At 45.5% G+C, this 27,660-nt stretch overlaps 1 protein-coding gene across 1 annotated transcript; it reads right to left on the minus strand.

Annotated features, from left to right (window-relative positions):
- Window positions 1–2,587: 2,587 nt before the first annotated feature.
- On the minus strand, window positions 2,588–23,083 carry LOC119373748 (uncharacterized; the record flags this gene model as incomplete). Its single annotated transcript, XM_037643814.2, is given in 5 exon segments — window positions 2,588–2,761; window positions 7,936–8,004; window positions 15,498–15,593; window positions 18,554–18,634; window positions 22,711–23,083. Coding segments are annotated over 5 exon segments (505 nt in total), but the record flags the coding sequence as incomplete, so codon positions are not given.
- Between the last annotated feature and the right edge of the window lie 4,577 nt (window positions 23,084–27,660).

Consider the following 27,660-nt stretch of genomic DNA (forward strand, 5'->3'; position numbering starts at 1 on the left):
TAGAACATGCCGAAATTATATCCTGCGCAACGCCGCGATGAGCATCAGCGCATAGGCGTATCCCTCCCCCTCTCTCTCCTCTCCTACGCTGCCTCCCTCTCGCACGCCTGCCGACTGCGTTCCCGCTTGCCCTGTGAGAATAACGGCCAGGCTAGAGGGAAGACAAGACGCGCGTAGCGTCCTCTTCGCGTTACCGACGCGAGGGCGGTAGCATGCCCAAAGAACGCCAACGGAACGCGATCGTGCAAGTGCGCCGGCTTCGCATCGCCTCATGGTCCCCTTAGCGGGAAATGGTGTAATTTTCTAAGAGCAGTGCACGCTTTTACCAGCCGACAGCCGCCCTTCGCTGCCGCATCGTGCTGGGCCAATTTCAAGTGCGGTGCGAGGACGCCAGGAAACCTCATAGCACTGACGCTATCACACCAAACGCGCATGGTACAGACGGCTTAAATTCAGGGGGGCAAGGCTGGCCCGGCCCCTCCTACATTTTTTAAGGAGGGGCTTGGCCTCCCCTCGGCAGGCCAACTGTAGTACTGTGGCAACTATTTCATAAGTGCTGGAGCTAATTTTTTGGCACTAGTGATTTGTGCGGGAAAATTATAACTGTACACATTGAACTATAATTACTCAACATTATGATTACAGCTTTTTGGTTTGTTTGTGTTGCTGGGATTTTCGTATCAAGTCGAATTGATCACAGAAGAGCAACATGAGATAAAGATTAAGGAGCCCCTGCCATATCAGGAACATGACGACAAGCAACGTTTCGCGTGCCCTCGCCTGTCGTACTACTTCTTTCTTTCTTTCTTTCTTTCTTTCTTTTCTTTTTCTTTCTTTCTTTCTTTCTTTCTTTCTTTCTTTCTTTCTTTTTTGGCATTGCGCAATCCTCCGTCCTATTTTCTTTCCTTCCTCGATGCCGAGAAGTGGACCTTCACCCACGTGCTTAGTAACGGAACACTTCTGATGCTTCAGGCAACGACGGCGACGATGAGTTCATATCTAAGGAAGAACACATTGTGGCGACGTGAAATTACAAATCACTTCGATAAAGCATCAGATTGCCATATCAGAAACGGCTGATTGCCGACAAGCCCACGAACGAGAGAGCGTCTATTATTGGAAAACAGCGCATACAAATGAGCATGTGGGCGGGGCAGCTTCAGAACCGCATTTCTGGCACCGTATTCTCAAACGGTCGCGAAAGGCGATAGTATTGCGTTTGGTGACGTAGAATCCGATGCGTTCAATAACTGAAGCAACACTTGCCTGTGACGTCATTGTTGCACTCGTCGTTGGTGTCGCGAATGTCTCACAACGCAAGAGCGTACGAGCGCAGAGTGACCCGAGTGCGGCATTTTCGAACGTATACTGGCTTCTTTCTACGCAGTGGCCGGGCTTGGCTTTGGCTACTTGAAATATAGGACGTGCTGAAAGTGCTTTGAACGTTTTTTTGTGCAATTGTTTAATGCACAGTATAACACTTAGAGAATGCAACTTTTTGTGAAATGTACTTACGTTGATAGTTTAACGCGGCGTACTCAGAGAGTTCTACTGTAGTGTGCCGCCGCAGCGACATCGTCTCAACATCTCAACAACTTGCCGGCGCGTGACAAACCACGCGAGCAACGCACGGTTGATGTTCCTTCAACGTTCAAACCACGAAAAAACGCGCGCTGGCAAAGAACGAGTACTGAAAACACCCCAACATAATGCTCGCTGAGAATTTCAGCGTTAAAAATGCTGTGCAAATCCAACGAGGATTGAATAATAGAAGCTACCGTGTATGTCACTGAAATTCTAGACTTCACCACCAACCGACGGTGATAAGGTGTGTTCGTTTATTCCAGGCATGTCAGGGGCGCCGTAGAGCACCGTCACGTCGACGGATATACTAGATGGCGCCCACACTTTTCCGGGCTTCCTCAATAGCCAATGAGCGCGCACCAAAGGCGATACTTTTGCGATTGTCGCCTTTGGCGATCGTTTGAGAATACGGCCACTGTACACTCGCGGGTTTTTCGCAGACTATGCCGCCGCCGCCACTGAAATCCCTAAGTTATAAGAAGCTTCGCTTGAAAAAAAGATTCTGGAAAATTCACCGTTTGGCACATGCTATAATGTCAGCCACCACGACCAGACCTTACAGTCACGGCTGCGGTAACACCACTGCCAGTGCTGTTCTATGATCTGGAAGGCTTTACGTTCTACTCACAAACCACTTTTCTAATCTATATGGACTTTCTAACAGGTGTTAAATCCAAGTTATGTTATATTTATTTTCCTAAAGCAATCGTTCTGTGGGTGTCTATGAGACCTACTACTCCTTCGCCTGGTGAGTACTTTGTATAAATTTCAATACCACTAGCTGAAACATACTGGTTCGTCACTCTAGTTCAGAAGCGTCGATGTGGCGGGCGTTGTATTCGTACCAACGAATGTGGCAGACATTTTTGATCAAGAGTCTGATCAAATAAGTTCGCATTTTGGGTTAAGCGGTTATGAACGTTGAATAAGGTGCGTATATGTAACTTCCTGTGACGCCGAATATTCTAAAAATGTACGTTGAATCGACGTAATGTTTCCTTACCCATACATGACGCCACACATACTCGACAGAAGAAAAACCCAAGTCTGAAGCAGTTCCCAACTTCGTGAGCAGCGCAGGTTTTGTTCTCTGGATCATAATACCACATTGTCAAACCACCTGTACATTCTTCACTCGGAGGTTCAACTGCGCAACGTGGGCCCCGCCATCTGCGACCTAGAACATGAAAAAAATTCGGCAGATCCCACGCACCGTGGAAATCGATGTTATGCGGAGCATGCGCGGGATGGTGACTGTGGCGTAATTTTTCACATTGGTCCAAACGTTACGGAATCACGCTAGAGAAATGTGGAAGTGGTATACGCACACTCATGTGATGAAGAGTCGCATATGTATTATATAACCAGTTGTTTACTGTTGCGTAACGATACTAACAGCAACATGGCTGTTGCCAACACCAGATGCGGTAAGCTGATATGTAGTGCTTATATTTTTGAGTACTGGATAGCGCGAATCCGAACACGACAAAGAAGGAACACAGATGCACAAGACAGGCGTTACTTGCAACTAAGCTTCATTCAGGAAAGTTTCCTTTGATATATACACAGCCGAGTGGCACGCGCAGGCGCACTGCACGTACGTTATAGTTACAGTTGTTATGCTTATGCTTGTCCGTTATCACTAACCCGTGTGTATGTGTAAAAGGGTTCTTGACAGTTCTTGAACAAGGTCATCATCACCGTGATCAGTGAGCATTAGCAGCTGGATAGGACTGTTAATCGGGTCCGTTCGTGATCGCGGCTATGAGGAGTCTGAGTGTAGTGAAGTGCGAGGTATATATAGTACACTGGTGAAAATCCTGGATGCCTCTTACGAAGAAATGATCTGTGATGCCTCCTGTCCTAGACGTGGCCGCGAGGTCTTTTGATGACCTGTCCACATCCAAGCCGTCTTTCACGCAGTATCGGCCTGGCGTGCGAGTGACGGCGGCGCCAGGGGGATGAAACTTCGCGGTTTTTCTGTCCCGTGACCGCAGCGATCCTAATGTTTGGGGGCTGTACTACATACGAACATAAATGAACGTTGTTGTTCCATTTTATAGTAATTACCAGGTTACTTATTAACTCCGGAGTTTTTAATACGCAAGTGAATCTAAAGGTTGCAGTTCGAGGTTGCGAAAATTCGAGCGCCACCCGGAGTGTAAAACGGGAACTGCGCCGTCCTATCTCTCACGGCGAAAAAGGGGCGTTTCTTGTTGCGCGCCCATGTGTGCTACGGCCTACGGTGTCCCAAAGGCCGCTTGTACCACCGTAAGGTTTGTTTCAAGGAAACTGGCGAAACCCTTTCAAGCTTCAGCGAAACAGACGCATGAATGGATTCGCGCCGTTATCACAAATCGTGCTGTGCTGAGGGTGTCGAAATTCTTCATGCCACACCGGCATAAAATTCTTTAGGATCCCGGCGGACGAAAGGTACGATCTGCATTCTGCTCTCTGTTTTTCTACGCTTGCACGGCATATCAGGATGCGGTTGCAGCAGTAGCGTAAAATATTCAAGTTGTGCTTTTACTGTATGAATGGTATGTTTAGGCAATAAATCATTCAAACAAACTCTGCTCTTTATTCTTGTCTAATTCATGTGTAGACGTAAACAAAAACAGTCTTACTTAGAATAAGTGGTGCAAAAGTAGGTGGATGGGTAAACCTTCATCCATCAGAACGCAACGATTGCCGTTTTGATCATGTGGCGGGTTGCGCAACTGGAAGAAGCTCGCGCGCTCGCCATCTGAATACCTTCCACTCGCTCAATTTGGCTTGCTGGTGCATCCCAATTGAATTTGGTGCTAACCCCTCCCCCCCAACCACTCCTCAGTCCTCATCAAGATGGCGTCCCCCAGTGCGTGTCAGCAATGCGCCGCCATGTTTTAGTACCGCCCCCAAACACCAGGCGTTCGTCCGGCGCTGCCAGCGAATATCGCGTTCCATGGATGGTATAGGAAGTTTCACCCCCCTGGCGGCGCTGCGAACGGCGCCTGTATGACGTCAGAGCGGGGATTCGCGCGCTTGCTGCGTAGGCCCAGCGCCGTGTTGAAACCACCGTTGTGGTAAATCTCAACAAAAAAAAAAACCAGTTCAATTGGTTATCTTGCGTATGGTCGCTACTGACGCTGTTCGAACGACCGCGGGTCTGCGTTTAACGTTCATTTAGAACTACATCTCTTTGTTTCTTAGAATTGCGGCCGCTTGTCTCCGCGGCGAGTGCGGCGCAATGGTAGTACTGCTCTGTGCCTTGGTGTACTTCGTCCGCTCGTGAAAAGCTTTCACAGCTATCCTAAGGACCCAAAGCTGAAGAAGAAGTGGATAGTCAAGCTCAGAATGGGAAAGCGCCCCACGCCTTCATCGACCGCGTGCAGCAAGCACTTTGCGGACAGTGACTTCTGCTACCCACCGTATGCGCCACTCTTAGGTAAGCTTGTGACCGCGCTTAAGCGCCTCGCCAATACTTCAGCCGTTTATTTCACGCAGGCTCTAAGCATAGGCGACTTACACCAGGTGCGGTGCCGTCCCAAAACCTGCCGCGAAGGCCCCTAGACAAGAAGCCGACGACGCGGCCTCCGAATCGCCTCGCAGGAAAGCGCGCCTCGTGAGCTCAGCTGATCGGCGCAGGATATCTGAGACTACGGCTGCATTTGGATGGTGTACGTACTATCGTGAGCAATATGAGCTCGAACACGCGACCGCGTGGCGAATAGCCTCAAAACCGAGATAACGTGATACGTGGATGGCGCTGCCGAAACCAGAGGGGAAAGGAGGGGCGCTCTTCTGCTGACCGTTGGCACTCCCGGTTCGCTAGCGTTGCTGCGAAATGGCAGCTGATTGCGTGCCATCGGCCGCTAGCAATGATAACGCCAAAAGAAATTGCACGAAAAGGAAAATAAAAAAAAGAGACATCAAAATGCTCAGCCAACACCACCTAGTTATAATGGAAGCATGGCCTGTGCATCAGTGCAGGCTACGTCACAACTGATATCTCACCAGCTGCATAGCCTGATCGGTGTGGCTGTGCGCACTGATGTGAATTCATATCACCGCTAGCGGCTACTGACACACTATAAGCTGACGTTTTGCAGCAACGATATCGAGGCGGGAGTGTCAATAGCTAGCGGAAGCACAGCGCCCTTTCCACTTTGTTTCCGACAGCGGCCGCTGCGAATCAGCCGTTGTAGGGTTCGAGGCTATTAGACACGCGCTCGCGTGTTCGAGTTCTATTGCTCACGATAGTACATACGTATTTTACTTACGAAGCCGAGCGCGCGCCTAACTGACTGCTTATCATAAATTCATAAGCGAAACCTGTTGCCGATGTTTAGTGCACATTTTCTAAAAGTTTTCACCTGAGGCAGTGCAGACACTTTTTTAAAAGCGGAGCTCTTTAAGCTTTTCGTTAGGCTGCGTGGCGTGAAACTCGACCCAGCTTGCCATTGCCACGTTAATCTATGTGGCCCTGTGCGTGGTATAATCAGCGATTAACTATTTCTTTATATTCTAATACCCATGCGACGGCCCTGTGCGGTGTTAATATGAACTACGACGTAATATCATTGTCACTGAACCAACATTACGGGACAAACTGCGATCATGGGCATCGGCAGGGGGGTGTGTAACAAGGTGGCACTTGCGCACTTGTTTGCAGGACGAGAGCTGCGACGGTGATGCGATCTCCGTAGACGGCCTCGAGCGCGCATTCAACAACGTGGCCTGCGTCGTACACCGCATCGCCCTCGATGAGGCACCGACCTTTCCCGAGCTTTATCTACATACTTGTAGATGCTGGACAACGGCACGCTTACTGAAATATCGAAAGAGACACCCAAACTAATTATTATCGTACGGCGGAAACAAGATAACGAGCCGGATACGACTATAGGAGAAAGGTGTGAAAAATTGTTTGGACCACCTGGGATCCTCTAATGTGCACCTAAATAACGTGCAAGGGCGCAAGGGTAACCCGTGTGTCTAATAATAATAATAATAATAATAACAATATCTGAAGTTTTACGTGCCAAAATCACGATATGATTATGAGGCACGCCGTTGTGTAGCTCCCCGGCAGGTTCGACCATCTGGTTTTATTTATGTTGTGCTGACATCGCGCAATACACAGGCATCTAGCATTTCGCCTCCATCGAAATGCGACCGCCGCGGCCGGGATCGATCCCGCGACCTTCGGGTGCCTCCGCATTATCTACTTTAGCAGGAAGACACTTTAGCCGCTAAGAAACCAAACCTGTGTCCATACGAACGTTAAGATCCCTTTTCACTGACACGTCCGATATTGCACGTTTTCTAAGGCGACGATAGTTGATGGATGAGTGAAGATATTGGTGCAGTACATTAAAAAATGCCACTTCAGGAAAAATAGATATACGTATAGTATACGCGATCTTGAGCTTTCAGAAGCTACGAAGTCAGGTCATCACGTGGCATTTCAGTGGGTTCCCATTCACTGTGGAATCAAGGGAAATGAAATGGCAGATGAGTTGGCAAAGCCGCTCATCATTACACACAAACCCTGCTCATTCCTGTATCCCAATGTGACATAGACCGAATCTTACGAGGAACAAAACGCGAATTATGTTTATCCACCTGGTTCCCAGACAGCACAAAGGAATCGATCTTGTACGCTGTTGACCCTAACCTTGAGTGCCAATTAGACCCCCAGCTCCCAAGACGTATACCGACAAACTCATTCATCGCCTAAGACTCGGAACCACTTACACAAAGCACTTCTTATTTCGGATTCATCGTGCATCATTGTCAACATGTTCGTGCGACCACGACGACGAGGATGTGCATCATCTGTTGCTCGACTGTCCCAAGCACGACACACATAGACAGCGACTCTAACAGGAACTTCACACGCTGGACTCTGAGCGAACGTTTTCCTTAGCGAAAGTACTAGGCTCATGGCCGACTAGGATAAACCACAAAGCAATGAAAGTGCTCCAGCGTTTTTTTGAAGACACTAATATTTGCGATGGCAACTGAGTTCTTGAACTTGTAGGACAGTATATATGTATATATATATTTTTTAATTTATTCTGTTATCCTAACAACTATGTGGAAAGGGGTAGCCGTCACCAAGCAATGGTGACAACTCATCCATTTATTTTCTATTTCAATAAAAAAAATAGTGCGTTTTTTTTCCTAGCGTTTTCTTCGCAACAGGCTTCGTCCCCCAGCTGTGGGCACAGCAAGAACGAATGTTTGAAGTATTGAACAAGCAATCCGCGTTTTGTAATACTTTTCCAGCTGACTGCACGTGCATATCTTTCCTCTGCTCTCTGTAGGTGGTTACTAACAGTGCAAAGTGAAAATCAGAGCACTCACCTTTAGCAAAGCCCATCTTTCTTGAGCCCGCATAATCGTCGTCGTTGTCATATTCTTCTCCTCCACTCCCTGTATTTTAGAAGAAAATACGCGTTGTATGCTTACCATTTGTTGAGACACGACGTTTAGAAAACTATGCACTTCTTTTCCACCTAACTATTACGTTACGTAGAATGCATTGAAGAATTGAAGGCGAGTGCGAAACCCAAGCGCCTGAAAAGTATTATTACGTGCCAACTACGGAGCCTTTTAACACAATGGCGACTGCAAATATTTTTCACAATAATCAGCGCTGACACAACCGGGGAGTCAGACACGTTCCATTTCTCGCCAAAGCTGAGGAGCACTTGAAGCGAATATTTCACTATGGAGGTTGTTTCTTGCAAATTGCGTCCAATAAGGCAGTCGAGTGAAGCTCAAAAAATTCGGGCACCAGCAATACGAATGGACTGGCGAAAGGAATTGTCAACATTATTCGTCACGCAATTGCAGACTTATTGGCAGACGATACAACATTTGACTGCAGCCATACAGAAATAAAGAAAACTTGGAGGACGCTTGAGCTTCGCCTTGAAACGTAAGTAGAATGCGATAGCGAAATCGGGCCCCGTGCACATCCCCTTCAACCGTGCCGCAAGAAAACAAAATATTTGTGCGCGTAACGTTGGCCGTTTCAAGCTATTCTAGAATGCCTGCGGGATGTACAGTAGCTAAGTTCCCACAACGCCGTAATATTTGATATCGCAAATTGGCGCATTACCCACTACGCGTCCGTAAAGTGCCACGCGCACCTGCGCAGTTACACGCGTTGTAATGGTTTGGGCAGCTTTAAACCACCCATTCGTTGCGCATTGCACTCTTTGTCACGCCTGGTGTGATTCTATGATTCTGCCACGCAATATTACGTGAAAAGGTCTGAGCGCTGGGCGAGTTGGTACTCCGTTACTACGAAAAACGGCGCAAAATAAACGGAGACAGGGAAGACACACGCACAAGCGCAGACTAGCAACTGGCTAGTCTGCTAGTTGCTAGTCTGCGCTTGTGCGTGTGTCTTCCCTGTCCCTGTTTATTTTGCGCAATTTTTTCGTAGCAATAATACGTGAGTTAAAGGGCCCTCACCACCCCGCGTTCGAAGACGAGGGAGTGGTTTCCTGCGGCAATATCCCCCCCTCGCCACTTATTTCTTAAAAGCACGTGTACCATGTCAGCACTGAGCGATTGAGCCTATCAAGATTTCACGCTTGTCGGCTACGTGCTGTTATCTCCGTTTGCGCGGTCGGAAACACAGAACATGAAGTGATGTCAGCTAACTTTCCATCGATCAGGTTTAGTGAACTCCTCTCTGTGCCTCTTCTGTAATCAGGAAGAAACGATTGGGCATTTTTTTTTCATATCATGTCGCCGGTTCAACACATTCGGGAAAAGAATACTAGCACCACTTGTTCGCAAGCTGGGCCTGGGATTATCAGAACCCATTATTCTTTTTTTTTTTAGGGGGGGGGGGGGGGGCACAACCCTGGGGTACAGCCACAGGGATGTATTCCTTGCTGTTCAGGAATATATCATTGCTACTAAAAGAATATCTTGCTAAATTCCATGGGCACTGACTTTTTCATTACTCATAATTGGCACTTGAATTCAATAAATAAAAAGAAAAAGCGTGCCAAGGAGTTACACCATGCAGAAAATATAGGATGAATTCAGCAACTACCCGGCCGATCCCCTCCAATGGGTATGGGCCATGAAGAGAGGACAACAACAACAAAAACCACGCACGCTAGTCATGGGAGGCAACGAGGAAGAGATGGGCGGCAGCACGGAAAATCAGGCGAGAGACAATTCATCACATCTGATATTCAGCGTTTGTGGACTAATCGAGAGTATGCACTACGTAGACATCACGGGAATCACAGTTGCTGCTGAGGGGCCCTTTAAGAAGACTCCATCCCCTATATGACATTCTTATAGCGTGTTTACGAAAGCAGTTGCAAGCACTGGCGTGCCTCCGTGGTAGAACGCCTGCTTGCCACGTAGAAGGCCTAGGTTTTACTACTCACCAGGACCAATAATTTTTATTTGTTTATTTATTTGCTGTTATCTAGAATTTTCGCTCACAAACAACGCGGATTTTTTGCTCACAACCAGCGATGTCGGCGCCGACACAGGCATCGGAATTTCTGCGAAATGAGCGCTTTAACGCTGTCGAGTTAAATACGAGAGCTAAGACTGAGCAATGTGCAGCAACACACAAGCTCAACGGCTGTCCTGTGCTTGGCTGAAACACGTTGGCGGGCTAGTTGGTTTGAATCCATGAAGAGTGGTAAGCGCGACTAGACAGGGACGAAGAAGGAAAACAGACAAGGGTACAGCGCTACTTTCAACTGATTTAACTTTCGCTCAAACCGATAAATATATACCGAGCGAGCGGACACAGCAGAAACAACAAATGAACAATCAGTGGGTATATCGCTGAACCGAAACACGTGTACAGGGCAATACCACGACGTAGCAAAATCATCAACGCGACAAAGCAAGATATTGCAACTCTTTTTGAGAAAGCGAGTGGGAAGGCTGGCTAACGCACATTTCTTATAATCTGTTAATTTCATAGGCCTCAACAATTTCTCTAGTCATTTTACTATGCGCCTTATACAAGATAGAGGTGTTTTCAAACAGGGCATGCAGCCACAGTTCAATGAAAGCCCAATGATGAGATTGCTTTTGTGACGTATAGTGATGCTCTTTCAGTCTCTGGTTGATACATCTGCCGGTCTGACCAACGTACGTCCTTTTACACGTACGTACATCCTCTATCTTGCATGAGGCGCATAGTAAAATGACTAGAGAAATTGTTGAGGCCTATGAAATTAATAGATTAGAAGAAATGCGCGTAAGCCAGCCTTCCCTCTCGCTTTCTCAAAAAAGAGTTGCAATATCTTGCCTTGTCGCGTTGATTTTTTGCTATGTCGTGATATTGCCCTTTACACATGTTTCGGTTCAGCGATATACCCACTGACTGTCCATGTGTTGTTTGTGTTGTTTCCGCTAGGTCGGTATATATTTATCGGTTTGAGCGAGAATAAAATCAGTTGAAAGTAGCGCTGTGTCCTTGTCTGTTTTTTTTTTTTTTTCTTCGTCCCTGTCTAGTCGCGCTTACCACTGTTCATGTCATGTGCTCCTATTTCTTCGTCCTCATCCCGTGTGCGCTGCTTCAACCAAATATGAATTATAGCGTAACAGTTTTGCGGTGATTACGGGCATGGTTATTCCAACCTCAAAGAAATCATCATGTAGAAATATTTCTGGTACCCCTTGATTTGTGCTGTGATTGGTTCCAACATAACAGAATGAAATAAAATGTATCCAGCAAAGCTTCGTGGCACCTGAGCAGTAAGGTAAAAAACTTGTTATTTAAGCCCTTTTTGTGCGTCTTAAACGTCGTAAGAGTGTTCAATTATAACATCTGACAGCTGAATGTAAATTGTGCAGAATATTACACATTGCATTGAGGTCAATTTTTGTCGTTTCCGCATAGAACCCGGGCTCTAGGTGACTTTTGTTTTGGTTTTATAAATATACATAGTAGGGCATCTCTATATGCTCCCCTTTAAGAGACGGTGTGCCTTAAGGATATGCAGCTGCGCTTGCAGCGATATACCACACAATACCGCGCTTGTTCCAGATGGAGCAAAATTCTTGTTTTTCACAGCTGCAGCATTACGCGCTGAAATCGTATATAATCCTTCAAACGTGGGAGTAACACTACAGTTTCTTGTTTGCTATATTTTGCACCGAACGAAATACATCAAAAATAGTATAATTTTCCCATACGTACTGCCGAATATGGCTTCCTAGAAACAGAAAATGCGTCGTGTCTTTACTTCGTGTGAAAAATCGTAAAAATTTTGTACAGTAACTGCGATTTTTGACACATACTCCAATGTGTTCTTTCAGAGGCTTCCGGCCCTATGCAGTTTAAGCGGTACCCACGCGGATGCCCGAGTGTTGTAAGAGTGCGGTGAAGTCTTATAATTTTACCTTAAAAATCTCAACACACACACAAAAAAGAAATATCTTGCGCAACCTGACACACACGTGAAGCAAGACAAACACACGAGCGCAGACTTGCAACTAATTATTATTCGACACAGTCCACCTATAAGTAAATTCGACAGCAACCATGATCAACCATGCGCGCCTCAACAAGACACCACAAAAAAAAAGTTAAACAACACCCTAACAGCGCTCATCGATGAAGCTCATCTAGGTGTTGTGCAAAAAGATTGACGATTCACTGACCCAGTCAGTTCCTTTCCTTCTTATGTGCTAAACCTCGCAAAATTCCCTTGCTCGACAATCGCGGCGCCGGCTCAATATCTCTAAATCCTTCAGGATTGCCTGACACTTGCATTCGGAGCAGTGGGTGTGTAGATGCCCGTTTGTGTCATGCTTTCGCGTGCGCATATTCACACATCTTTCACTCTGCCCCACATAGCCTTTACCAAAAGATAAATGTGTATGATACAGTACGCCAGCACTGCAATTTGCATATGAATTGGTGCGTTTTACCCGCACCATTGCACTGTGTTTCGATTTCTACCTAGACCCAAATACGGTGTTGGACCCTTGCACCGCGTTGGAACTTGGCTGGAAGCCCATGAATGGTTGTTCCTCAACAGGAAGCTCGCCAAGAAAGCGGAGACAGAGGACCAAGGAAGGTGTTCGTTGGATGGCGAGGACTACCTTTCCAAGACAGTCAAGAAGGCGTGCAACTTGTCAGGCAGTAAGCACCCTACTTTAGGCATCGTCCGGTTTTAAAGATGCAACGCCCTCAGGTTGCTACAGCAGGATAAAGAAGGAGCGTTTGTTGTTATGCCCTTTTAGTTTTACTACGAGAAGGCAACTGCAGCTGTTCAAGAGGACTTCAAACCTGTGTCAGTAAGGGCCGCAAGGGTAACTGCGAAGACTGTGTCCATGTGTAGGCAGCTTGGACTGCTCAAGCTGCTTACCGTTGTAAACAGAAGCAAGCGTGAATGTTTGAACATTTTTTTTTACGGGCAGGACTCACAAGGAGAGCATTCCTTTTCGGTAGATCGGGAGTGAGAGAGGGAATTGGGACATTGAACTAAGCATATTTTTGCACAAATGTTTGTTGCACCTTGCTGTGAATAACCCGTTTGAGGCGAAATATTCTTAGGATACTATTAGGTTTCTGCAGTTGAATGACGCCATTTTCAATGGTTTTTTTTTTCCGTTGACGTTGGAGATTTGGTTTATTCGGTGCCTCACCCATAACTGTTTCAGGCTGTTCGCAGTTGCACTGAATCTAATGGCGAGTGGTCGTGGCAGAATGCTCCCGGGTTGACGGTTGACAGGCTCTTATCATTGGTAGAGTTTTACGTCAACTCCACTTTTATACAGTATAAAGAAGATTTCCACGTGCAGAAGTAGGGCATCAGCATAGGTTCTTGCGTTGCTCCTTTATTATGCAATATTTTTTTATGATGTTCTTGTACAGCGGTCAATGAATGGCTTGAACGTGAACAGGCTTTATCTCTATATCGTTATGTTGATGATTCTCTTGTACTTTTAAAAAGCTTCAGACTTCCACGCATGACGACGTAATTGCGGTTGTACTTCACCTTCTTTAGCGCCTTGACAAAGGGTTATTTTCCACCCGTTAACTAACAAATGGTAACCAAATTCAGTTTTAGAGATCGCACTTAAGCTTCCTTAACAACGTTGTGTGCTGGAAACGTAACCTGAAGTCTCAAAAGGGTTTGTTGCCCTACGACTCTAGTCACTCGATGCCAGTGAAGCGGGTTGTAGCCTCCTAGTGTGTCATGTCGGCCTTGAAGACGTCATGCACGCACACCGTTCAGGAAAGCTTTGGCACACAGGTTACTAGGCGGCGATAAGCTGGCACCTGCAATCTGTCATAACTGCAGTAGCGGAGGCAAAGTTCAAAAAGATAAAGGCCGAAAACTCAAAGCCCCATCTCGAAGGAAACATGTCGGTAAGAAATGTGTAGTTGTGCCTTACGTGCACAAAACGTCCCATTACTTAAAGAAGGTTGGGGAGCAACACGGAGTTTTGGTGGTGTTTTCGTCTCCTATAAATGCCGCAGGGTTGTGCTCGTGCGTAGGTAGAAACCGAAACAGGGTGCAAGGGTGCGGGAAAAACCTCATCAGTTCATATGTAGAGTGCAGTTCTAGAGTAGTGTATGAGACACCTTTATCTTATGGTAAAGGCTATGTGGGGCAGACTGAAAGATGTGTGAATGTGCGCACGCGTGAGCATGAGTTGTCAGTAATAAATGCAAGCGGGCACCTGCCCACCCACTGCTCGAAATGCAAAGTGTGAGCCAATCGTGAAGGATGCAAATATATTGAGTCGGTGGAAGGGAAATTTACGAAGCTGATCACATAAAATAGAAGGGAATGCTAGTGAATCTTCCATATTTTTGCATAACACCGAGATAAAGTTTATTGATGAGCATTGTTATAGAGTGCTGTTTTTCATATTTTAATTTTTGGTGACGACTTATTGAGGTGTGCTAGCTCGACAATGGTTTCTGTCGGGTGTACTTATAGGTGGACTGTGAGGAATAAAAGCTACTGCAAGTCTGCGCTCGCGTGCGTGTCTGGTTTCACACTTGTGTCAGGCTGCGCCGGTTATTTCATTTTGTGTTAAGGAGCACCAACTCGCCCAAAAATAAATTTTTCTCAACTTACAAATGTCCTACAGCCCCAATAAAAGCTGGCTCTTTTTATTGCAGCATGTTTTCGCCTTCCCTTCCTCGTCTTTGTTACAACTTTTCATTTACCATTCTACTATTGCTATTAAATTATATTCGCATTTATCTAGCATTTCACAGCTCCCGCTACAATTTCAGTCGCATATGATTGACTCCAATTAATTCAGTGATACAGCATTAAGTTGACTCAATGCTTCATTGTGAACAGCACAGTATAACATTCAAATCCATCCCAAAGGTTTCGGAACTCGCTTGCGTCACGCCATCTGCCGAGGCGACGGCACACGCCGCCTTATTTGAGTACAGCAGAAGCGTAGGCAGAAGGTTTTTTCCGGGGGGGGGGGGGGGGGCGGGGTTCAACCATACTTTATGTATGTTTTATGTATGTTCGTGGGTGCGTTTGTATGTGTGCGTGTATATATACGCAAGCAAAATCGAAAATTTTCGGGAGCGGGGGGGGGGGGGGGGGGTTGAACCCCCCCAACTTGGCTACGCCCCTGGAGTACAGCACATATGAAGTATCTCTAAAAAATTAAAAAAAAGACAGAATGGTTATCGAAGTTCAGTCGTGGAAACATACCTGAGATTGTTTCAAGTATGGTTTTGAAATTTAAATATTGTAGCGCGCACACGTGGATTTCTATCAATCTTGCGAATTTCACAAGAACCGGGTACGACAACTGTAGCTACAAAATGAAGCTTCTCATTGCACAGTCTACCGCATCAAAAGAACGACCACTGTAAGATTTTTTTGTGCGCGCGACATGAACATAGAATGGCATTTTGCTGATCTATGAGCGCTTACCTTTTGCTGCTATAAACGTCCGCCCGTCAGTAGGCTGCGCAGGCAGCACAGCTGTGGGCGAACTAGAAGGTGCCGGGTGTGCTGGAGACTCGACATCTCGAAAAAGAAAAGACATGAAAAGACAGTCATGTATTCGTTAACATACTACACATGCCAAAACGCGATTCATATCTGATATCGAATATTGACAGCTGATTTCATGATTTGGAATTGATCTCTGTAAATGCTTGCCATATTTGTAAAATAAGCAGTGGTTGTTAAAATAGTAAAACGGCGCTATAATTTGCATATTGCGTTTATCAAAAGTGTTAGCCACAGAAATCAGTTGTTCGAGCCTTGTCTATAACGGGCATGAAGCATACGCACATATACTTGGAAAAGAAGAAGCAGTGCAGGTTCTTGTGTTAAGTGTGACGGCTGTCCTCGTGATAGTCTAGAATTTGTGGCAACGAGATCCACAACCGTTGCTATCTATACGAAACACCCTTGTCGCATGCGTTAGACAGGTGTCAAGAAAAAGGCGGGGGTGAGGAGCGTATTGCGATTGCGGCACGGAAACCACGGAAACCGAGGGAGAAGCATTGGCTTCTGCGTTAGCACATTTTACCAGCTATGTTTGTTAGTCTCTGCTGTAGAGCTCAGCAATGTGCGATCGGTTAACTAGTTCTGTTTAGTTGCGAAAAGGCAACTTACATTATGCAATGCCAGCTACAGAGTAAAACTTTGAGAATCCCTTGTGCATCCCCCTCAGTCGACTGGAAGCCGAAAGCCATCTTCTTCTTATTCTTCGATGTACTAAACGTCCCGAGTACCCCCCCCCCCCTCCCTTCCGAATGTTTCCTGCAACTAACGTGGTGTTGCAATGCCTCCAGGATTGGAGGCATTGTAAGCTTTTTCCACCGCATCTTGATTTGCACTGCCTCCGGGATCGACCCACCTACGACGAAGCGATTATGTCATGTCATGACGTCAGAAATTTCGGCGATCTCTTTCGGCGATTTCGGCGATTGCGTAGGGGTTGTCTTCGGAGGTGACACTTTGCTACCACATTTGAATGTAAGACAATATCGCCCCGTGGTTCGTCTGTTTACACCAAAGCCACTCCAGTGGCACAAATGCCACGAAATAGGGCATGCCAGCGAAGTTTGCAGGAACGTGGTGGTTTGCCCCCGTAGTGCAGGACCATACAATTCAGAACTCTGCTGAGCGATTGTCCGGAAATATCCCAACTACACTCTAAACACAGTAACCTATGGTGTAACTTTTGGGCGCGAGTAACCTATAAAACTTACAAGTGGTTCGTATTTGTGTTTTCGCTATTTTTGTGGTGTCTAAAAGTTACAAAACCCACAGTGCGACCAAAGTGTAGGTTACCAGCGCAAGAAGCACAATGTAACCTGTGCGTAGTAACCTTTGATGAACATAAGTAACCTATGTGTACACAGCCTCGGTGCTTCACTTGCCTAAAAATAGAAAGGGTGAAAGAATGGGTGAAAGTAACACCACGGCTGTGAGAGAGTTCTCCTGGCCGATTGGAGCTTGGCTGCTTTGCGCGCCGTGAAGTCTAGAGGGCGGGAAGGCGCCACTCCTGGCTCAACCCATGCGCAGCGTGTGCGGAGCGCCGATAGTTGAAACATTCAGAACGGCTCTCGTGAGCCACGCTGTTTTATGGCGGCGTTTCTTAACTGATTTGTTTGCGATTCGTAAATATTTGGGTAGTGTGCGCCCCATGAATCGCAGCTAAGCAGCAGAAACATGTGGGGTGTGCTGCGTGGCAGCTGCAACGAACCTTCTTGTGACTGTCGTCGCTACGTCGTTGTTTCTTGGCTGGACGACTCCGCAGCAAGCGCAGTTCGTTGCGACTATTGCAACCACTTCCCAGCGGCTCATGGCCCAATAATGGAATTGGGTATGTGGCCTTTCTTTCAGATACGCTTGAACGGCATGTGAGGTGTTCCTTACTTCAAAGCTGTATATATATATATATATATATATATATATATATATATATATATATATATATATATATATATATATAGTGTGTGTGTGTGTACGGTATACAACCTACCACGCATGCGCCGAAAAAACGTAGCACAGATTGTCACAGAGGACCTTTGCTTTTCAAGTATGTTATTGCAACGTTTTGAGGGGTTAAAGGCCGCAAGTAACCTTTAAACTAGGTATCTAACACGAACAATACTAAGGGTTACGTATTTTCCTATATACTTATAATAAGGGTTGCACTTATATAAGTTACTTTTCAACCTTTAAAATATAGGTATACTAGGATTTGAAAATGTGCACCTACAGTAAGGGTTACCCGGTTTAGATTGTGTAAACAAAAAGTAACCTTTGCAGTTGTAACCTTAGAAAGGTCACGAATGTAAAAGTTACATCGATGCAAATTTGAAATTATAGATGCACAAAAATGTGAAAATGTGCGCCGTTGCATAGGTCGCCGTATTTAGAGTGCACCATGGACCACATGAATCATCATAAATACGCTGCCCGTTAACGATAAATTATTGGAGCGTACCGAAGCAGATGATGCGGCATGGCTGGTACGATATAAATAGAAGCTGCTATTAGTGTCAGAAAGCGACAGCGATGTTGCCGTCGCTGATGGGAATACCGCTGCCCAGTCTGAACCGTCGCCAGAATGTCCCATACTAGCGGACCGCCAGACTTGTCTTTGCCATGAGCTACCACCCATGCCGCCACCATCACCGCCATCTAACGCGTCACATTCCCACAACGGAGCAGATGCAGAGGCGGTGAAAGCCCTGGGGCATGTTGAGTGACCGCCATTACCAAGACTGCGCACTCAAGGCAACCCAAGAGAAATTCCACCGATGATCTTCGCGTCGAAGACATACGTGTCATCGCTGTGTTGAGGTAAAGTTGATCTCTATTTCCTTGTTCTGTTCTCTATTACTCTCCTCCTCGTCCATCTCCTCACGTGCAGGTTAGAAAACCTGGTGCAATTTAGCTAACCCCTTTCCCTTTTCATTGCTTTCTCTCTCTCTCAGTAACGCATTTCATACATAAGCACCTACTTTCCATTGTCGTTCGAGGCCCCTCATCACGACGTGCTGCAGATCTAGGCCAACTTGACTTTGTCTCGCCCGCTTCGTAACCTGTACAAAATAAAAAAAAAACAAAAAACCGCTCAGCTCTAAAGTAATGTTTTCGTTGTAAACGGCAATCACTGTATTGATGCGAAAATAAAAGTCATTGTCAATGTCATTGTCAAACTGAATGTTATTATTGACTGAATGTTATGAATCTTTTGTGAGAGTACGGTTGTCCGATAACCCATGAAATCAGCACTTATTTACGATAAACAAAAGTGGTAAACGCAAACATATACTCGTTGTGTTGGTCGAAGGCTGTTCATCCATATTACTCTATGAATAAATATTTGCCATTCCCTCAGCAGCAATTACGTTATTGGCTTCATGTTAATATATATTGGCTTTTGGGAACATCGCCGAAACGTATATGCGTAATCCATCATATCATCGTTGCGGGTGGCCTCAGTTTCTGTCAATATACGTTTCTTCTCAATAGCCACACTGGTCACCAAGAACCTTGATCGGCCATATATTATAATTTCTTTAAAACAAGAACTAGAAAGATGTACACGTCTAGTCAATCACATTCGCGACTTCAGGGTTCGTAGTATGGGAGGCCCTTTTACAACTGCATGAGGCGGCATGCACACACGAGCGCAGCCATATGAGAAGTATATCTAAATGCGCCTGATGTATTCCGTTCACAGTTTCAAACACTAGCACGCGTTCAATAACTACCCAAGCACACTCTACGGATGGTTAACAGAAGCTGAAGCATGCGGCTCCGGTGTTATCACTGGTATCATCTGGACGATTCATGTAATTCTCGCTCAAATATTGGTTACGCCGGACATAAATTTTAATCACTGTCCCCCCCCCCCCCCCCGTATGTTTTCTTGTTAAGTTTTAGTGGACAGTGCGGCAAGCCGTGGACTTTGCACAATTTCTGTGGCACGTAAACGCTATGGAAGTTTTACAGCAGAGCTGTTGTTGCCGAGGTTTGCCGTGACAGATAATTATCATTGTCATGAACCTGTACGCGCTCTCTTAATCCTCTGCTTTAGCGCCTTCCTCTTCTTCCTCATCTGTTCACCTCCTAGAACACGTGCGACGATTAGTCCGGCGCGAGATGCAATAACTCTGATGGGCGAGGGAACGGGTACAAAAAAGAGAGAGAGAGAAAGAAACATAGATAGAGCAAGAGAAACATGAAAATTCATGGGGAAAAATTTCTTGTTGAGACGGATGGGCCGCTGCATTAACCAGAGATTATTGGAACATAAGAGATCGCTAACCGGAGGCTCACCTTCTAATCTATCTTTAAATTGTCGAGATTGTAAGTGCACGCCAAAATTCGATGTATGCGCAGTGTTGTACCGGCATAGAAATGAAGAAACGCGCATGATTTTTGAAGCACGGCATATCGAGAATAGTAGTAGCGCATGCGTGAGCCAACCGTCGATTAACTTGCATAGAGATGAAATGAAATACTTTAACAATTCTATTCCACGTAGACTCCCACGCGTGCCGGATTTATAGGTTCGCCTATTGCATGGGCATGCGCAGATAAGTTTTCGTGCCTTCTTTCTTTTGCGCATCTATTCAGTTGTCAGTCGGCGTCTGTGGTGTCTTGACTTTTCTTGTGTCCGTGTGTGCACGCGCTGTCTTTTTAGAATGAATTGTTCAGGCGGGTCTCGAACCGCGTCTCCGGGGCTATGCACGCACGCTAGCAGAACATAGCCTATCCTTGTATAGTGTAGTATAGCGAGGGGAAGTGCGAAGGGGAAGTGAGGGTGAGGAGGACAGACAGAGAGGGCGAGAAAGAGGGAAAGGAGGTGAGGAGAACGAGAACGTACAGAGAGAGAGAAAGAAAGCAGGAAATATACAGAAAAGAAAGGAGAAATAGAAAGGAAAGGAATAGTGAAAAAATATAGAAGGCGAGAGAACGGCTACAGAGAGAGAGATAGAAATAATCCTAGAAGGAAAGGGAAAGAGAGAGACAGGGTACACGGAGAGAAAAAGATAGAAATATATAATAATATCTGGGGTTTAACTACCCAAAACGACGATTTCATTACGAGAGACGCCGTAGTGGAGGGCTCCGGAAATTTCCACCACCAAGGGTTCTTTCACGTGCACCTAAATTTAAATACGCGGACCTCAAACATTTTCGCCTCCATCAAAAATGCAGCCGCCGCGGCCGGGACAGAAAAAGATAGACAGAGGAACAAAGACATAGAGCAGAGATTCGCAGACTCAGAAAAAAAAGTAAAAAAGAGAGCAAGCATAGGCATGCGCAGTATAATATAGCAAGGAGTGGGAAAGAGACACGTGAGAGGGTAAAAGCCAGGAAGAGCTAGATGCCCGCCAGCTCTCTGCGTCCGAGCCTTGCGCGATTTAGTGCAAGCTTCGCTAATTTTTTGTCTAGATCGACTGAGGGTATCGATGAATGCTAGGAGGGTTTACAAAGCTTAAGGGGAGACGTGGGTCTTGAAAAAGGTTTTTTTATTCATCAGGTTAACTGAATGAAATTTAGTACACTTATTCAGTTTTCTTCCTGCAGATTTCAAATCTTCAAGCAGAATTTTTTTATCTGCATCAGACGAAAAGATATGCAATTTCTGAGAGCATATTTCTTACGGTACTTTTTGGCAACTTTGCTTTGTTAAACACAAAGACAAAGTACGTGGCAAAAACGCCAGAGAGCTCGTCTAGCCGATGATACTAATTTTATTGTTTTCATAGGACTTTAAATGCTAAATAAGCGCCTGCAAATATGAGTGAAAAACTTTTGCTTTATACACTTTTTGATTATCTAGAATTATCATGTCGTAAACAACATTAAAATACAATAAATAGCATCATCGGCTAGATCAGGTTTCTGGCAATCTTGCCACATACTTAGCTTTTGTGTCTGACGAAAAGAAGTTGCCAAATATCTCAGTAGGGAATATGCTAAAAAACGTTGTAGAAATAGCATATCTTTTGTTCTAATGCAACTATTATAAATCTATTCGCAGATTTGAAACCTGTAGAAAAAACGGAATAAGTGTAATAATTTCATTCTGTTTACCTAAATATTAAAAACACACTTTTCAAGACCCACGTCTCCTCTTAAAAGGTATCAAAAAACACGAAAGCATGATATGAATACTGAAGGAAGCCGTGCAGATGTCTAATGTTCTGTTTAGTTCTTCTTCCCACCTGTGTAGTCCATACACTTTTAACATCTTGACCAAGAATCAGACTTTTACACAAGTCTTCACACTCACGCTTTTGATTACGTTCTCTTATTTCTGGGCCCTTGAGCCACCGCTCTCTGCTTTTTCTTTGGCCACGTCATCTACAAAGAGCTAGCCTGCGTTAGCACTTGCGATTGCACATATTGTCTCGCCAAAATGTCAGAAAACAATTGTTGTCGTTTCTGTATCGTAAAGTGCTATGCCGAAGTAGCACAATTACCTAAGTGGCCGCGTGACTGACATAGGAGCACGTTAATTGCTTGAATATTGAATCACTTGAATCTCTTTTCTTCTTGCTTGAGTCTTGAATCTCTTTTCATCGTATTGAAAAAATTATTACCAAGAGTTCGAAAGAGTACCCTTGTCGGTTTAACAATGGTATTTAGTACACTGAGACCGCCATTTTGTCGCATGCTGTTTATGGCGGACATTACTTGCACAACCGCAGAAGTTTAAGTTCATATGTATATTTGCCGTAGAGTTAACGATTAGTAATATTAATGTTACATGTTCTCGCGTAATTCACGTTAGTGATTGTGAACATGGACGAAATATTTTTAAAAGTGAATGTTAGTTACCCTGACTGAAAGCTGTTCATCACTAAACCCAAAATGCAACTGCAAGACCATAATACTGTCTTCTTATGGACAACTGCACAGAACCGCTTCTGAGCATATTCGCGGTAAATCCTTTTTTTTTTCATTGGGAAGTGATTTTGCAATGCTTCTAGAGCATTATCATGTTTTCATGCTAGTAGTAAATGCTCTAGTGCTGTTTCTGTGCAATTATGAAACAACTTACTCACATCACTCTTTAAAAAATGCTATACACTTTTGACCGCAACACACACAAAAAAGCAAAGAGTTCTAAGAGAGACAGTTGTGTACAAAAGCTTACCATCAGCAGTGATGAGGCAGACCAAAAAGTACGTCACTAGAGCGGCTAGTGAAAACTTCATCACACACTTTTCGGACGTCCACATACAGCTAGATATTTATCCTTCCTGTGGTTCTTTCGTTTGTATTCGTAACCGCGACTTGTCAATTTCTACTACGAGATTGCGTCACCACAGTTATAACTATCCTGCTCCTTGAGTGTTGCTTCACCTCGAAGAATAAGTATGTCGTGCCCAGGTAAATCTACTCTAAGCGGCTACTTCAGCACCACTCTATTGAGAGCACTTTGGGGTACACTACAGTGAATCTAATTTCGGGATAGAAGAAAAACAGGCCTCTCTACAGCTGCTATTTTTTGCTGTATTGTGCAAGTACTGTGGTTTAAACAATAGTGGACAGTGCTGGGTCGACAAAAATTTTTAGGAGTTCCCCTCTGCACGCATGTGGCATAGAACAATGTCATTATATAATATACTGCAAAGATGTGCAGCTGTTACTTGGTCCACAACCTGTAAGTTGGGTGAAGCCTAGTTTTAGCTAGAAAAACACGGAGTTTTTTTCGTATAATCCATGCTGTGGTCAAGAAAGCTGTTTTGCATAATAATGTTGCAAAATCGCTTATTTCAGGCTGCATCTCAGTAATCTAGAAGACACAGGGTTCACGTATAGAGATATCGGGATTGCCTGCATTAGCACTGCTTAAAAACTAATGAACAAGAGAGCGGTTATCTATGTAGTCTTCTACACATATGTGGTAATATACTGCCGCAGCCCAGCGGAGCTGTTTAAGCTCGAAGAAGCCCCGTTAGCCGAAAACAGAAATTATCATCATGAGGCGACACGCGGTCTCTTTGTCCCGTTCTTGCTCTTCGTCCTTTCCTACATTTTCTGCTTCAATCCCAGAACACGAGCGCCGATTTTTTCGGCGTGGTGTGTAATAACTCTGATATGCGAGAGAGCGAGTACAGAGGGAGAGAAAGAGAGACATAGAAATAAGAAGAGATAAATTCTTGGCGATAAGGAATTCGAATTCGTGTACCCACGATCCCAAGGTGAGCGCTGTAACCACTCGGCTGTCCAGGCACGCCACGAGGGCATAGCATAGTCATGTATAGTATAGCGAAAGAAAGAAAATACGAGTACAGGGATACAGAACCAAACAGACAAAGAGATAAAGAGAGATAGAGAAAGAGAAAGAGACAAGCAGAGAGAAAGAAATGGAAGAAATACTGGAAAAGATACAAATACAGGGAAAGAATAGTTCCGAAATGAGATTGAGAAAACAGAGAACAAGACACAAATAGAGGAGAGAGGGAAAGAGACTCAATCAAAGAGACAGAGACAGAAATAGAAAGAAAGAGGAAGCGAGAAACAGAGATATAGGGAGAGAAAGAAAGGGAAGAAAGAGAAAGAACGATAGAAAGAGCGAGAAAAAGAAGGATATACCGTAAAATGCCTAGCAATCGCCCCCCCCCCTTCCGTTTTCCAGAGATCTGAAATAAGCGCCAGTGACCGAGCAAGCCCCCCCCCCCCACACACACACCTACCCTGCGGCCACTTTTTTTTTTTTGTCAAGACGAGCATCGCTTGTGTCAAGAGAACCACAAGAATGAATACACTGAATGCGGATCTGATGTTGTTTATGAAATTCCGTTGTCATGTGGCTGGTCGTATATTGGTCAAACCGCTCGCTGCTTCAATGGTTCGACAGTGACGAGGCAGAATAAAAACAGTAAATAAATAAAGCATTTCATTAGAAACGTGGATGGGCATTTTTTTTATTTTCAGCGGCCCTCCCTCCGCCACCTTGAATTTGGGTCCGGGACCGAGCAAGCGGCCCCCTTGCAAATTTGGTCGGATTATTCTTTACCGTAGGGGGGGGGGGCGCTTGCTTGGCATTTTACGGTAGATAGAGAGAGAAAGAAAGAAACAGGAATAAACAGAGGCAGGAAACTGTTAGAGAAGACAGAAAGAAAGCGAAAAGAGAGGAAGAAACAAAGGCAAAAAATAAAGCGAAACAGGGAAGGCTGCCCAGTGCCGCACTTCCTGCACACATGGTACCACTAGTGCGAAGCTGCCCTACATTTTGCGTTGCAGAACATAATTTAGCGTTTTAAAACTTACTTACCTCGACGCATTGATTCGTTGATCTGGTTTCGTATCGCTTCCGTAGCCGCCACTGTGGTACATCGGTTACGGTGTTCGGCTGCTCACACGAAAGTCGCGGCTTAAGTCACGGCCGCGGTCGTCGCATTTCGATAGAGGCGAAATGCTACAGGGTCGTGTACTTAGATTTAGGTACTTAAAGGGGTGGTGCCACCAAACTTGTGGCTTACGCGTTCTTTGCTACAAACGTTTCTTAGAGCTCTAGGGAGCGTGATACACGCACCTAGATTCATGTATTCTCGCTAAATAATTTAAGATCACCTTATTTTGTGAACAACTTTCGGTTTTTTGTTTCTCAGCGCCGAGTGGAGCAGTGACGTCGAAGTATAGGAAGCCTGGTCACGTGAGCACACAAGGCTAGGACGCACGCATTGCTGAGTCGTCTGCTCTCGCACACACGTCCCGCAGAAGCAGCAGCAATCAAACGCGCCGACAGTTGTCATGGCTAGATACAGCAGCCGCGATTCCGACTCTGCGTCCGCATCCGCGTACGACCCCGTTGAGCGCATCGACTTTTTATTTTCTGGAAGCAGCGAACAGGACGACGTACGCGGCTTCGTTGAAAACCCAGGTAATCATGTTATTTTCGATCCCATGGCCAGCGACGATGAGGAGACCCACGCCATGCCGGACGCCGTCGAGGAGGTTTAGCAGCATCTTCAACGGAGGGCTAATATCGACTGGTAAGTGGCGATGATTGAAGTTAACTGGTAAGGTTTCCGAGTGTGTATCTATGGATGGATAAACATTATTTTGGTCCCCCGGAACGCGCTGTAGCATGCTGCGTGCCGCTCCTGCGTAGGAACAGAAAGACCAAGTCCCTCTGATGCGTCGCGGGCACGTTGGAAGGCCTTCTATGGATGCGAACGCCGTAGGCGTCTGGCACCTGCCCTTCCGAATATTACTCCTATGCGCTCTGATCACTCTGATCTGGTGTGACATCACTCATACTTTCGTTGCGCTTCCCATAGAGCGACGTCAGTGTTAGGTGCGCTTGTGATGGATCTCGATCGCACGAACGAGCATTTAGGCAATCGTTGGAAGCGAATGAAAATATATATTACAAGTTTGCTGTGTCCTACCCTTCGTGTTGAGTGTCCTTGCATACAAAAGAAACCCACAACAGGCTTTTCATAGCGTCGAAATTTGATGGCGGCAAATTTAACCAACCCTCGGTGGTCTAAATTTCCGGAGCCTTCCACTAAGGTACCCTTCATAACCATAACGTGCTTTTGACAAGTGAAAACACCAGAAATGTATGATTACCAGTTTCTGTGCGTTCTATGATCCAAGGTATGACACTAATCGATCATTCTGAAAATGTGTCTGTCAATGCAGACTAGCATATGGATTTGATTATAACGCATTCTTTATGTTTCGTGCATGCGTCAATGCAAATTGCAATATTTACGCGTGCACGGTGCATCCACCTACCACACGCTTTATGTTCGCCATGATGGCAGTGCAGATAACCCAGTTTCTTTCTCCCGAGATACCATTACCCATAAGGCGAACATTTAGCGAGAGAATTGGCATATGTGTTCGTTGCTGCTAACTCGGTCAGTTTTCACCCGTTCTGCTTAAACATTTTTCTGCACAGCTTGTCCTGACATAGCTTGGGATCACTGTAATACGAGTGGAGAGCTTATATGGAGAGAGCAATGTGCATCCAATCCCGTAAAATTTGCCGCAATCGTGCTTTGGAGATGTTCCTGCACTGAAGACTCAAAACACAGCAGCAACAGTCTTCGTTCTTTGGGCTGCTTGTATTCATTCTGTCATCGCGCCGACTCTTCCAGATGGTAATTCTTCGGACATGCACCCTTTTCGCCACGTTCCACTAGGCGCCGCCATATTTTATCACACAGTGACGCGCCTACTGCTTAAGCCTGAGCCGTCTTCCGATGTTCAGTTTTTTAACACCAACGCACATTGCCGGTGCCCGCCAGCAAGCGCCTGTTTTGGCGTTCATAGGCAACAATAGAGTGTTTTTGTATTGTGAACCCAGGCTTTGCGTTTATTGTGTGCGTGCGCAAGCTCTTTTTGAAATATAACGGTTGTACCCGGAAGCTCAGCGTTTGACGCATATGCACTGGCGACAACCTTATGCTATTGCGCACGCAAAGCTTTGGGCACTCTATTCTCAACGACGGCCGTAATATACGTCCAAAGCGAACAAAAAAGGTCGTGCGCGTGCGCGCCACGGGAACTGGGCAAGCCCCATTGCCCAGTACAGCAGGTGCGAGCGTTAAATGAAAACGAACACGTGAACTACAGAAAGAGAAATAAGCGATAGAAGGCAAGAGAAAAATTGAGATAGAGAAATAAATATATAGAAAGAAAGAGAAAGATCAAAACAGAGAAACATAAAGACAGGAAAAGACATAAAGAGAGAAAGAGGTAGAAAGAAACAGACACAAAAAAAAAACGAAAGAAACAGAGAGATATATATATATAAAAAGGTGGGAAAAAGCCACAGTTTCGCCGCAACAGTGAAGCAATGAATGCGATAGCAACAAACTGGAATGTCACGTGAAGAACTGTAAGCAGCTCGAAACTTGCAGGGCGCTGCACAAGCAACAAAGATGCACGAATAGGATGCACACAGGACGAGCGCGAACTGACAACTGTGACAGCTCGACACTTGAAACGCACTGCTCAAACACAAGGAAGGACCCACGAAACGAACGCACAGGTACAGACAGGACGAGCGCGAAATAACTGTCACAGTTGTTACTTCTTTGTGTTTGGGCTGGTCGCTCCTTTCGCAAACGCGGCCGCTGCA

Source organism: Rhipicephalus sanguineus, chromosome 11 (genome assembly GCF_013339695.2).
Source record: "Rhipicephalus sanguineus isolate Rsan-2018 chromosome 11, BIME_Rsan_1.4, whole genome shotgun sequence".
Classification (NCBI taxonomy): domain Eukaryota; kingdom Metazoa; phylum Arthropoda; class Arachnida; order Ixodida; family Ixodidae; genus Rhipicephalus; species Rhipicephalus sanguineus.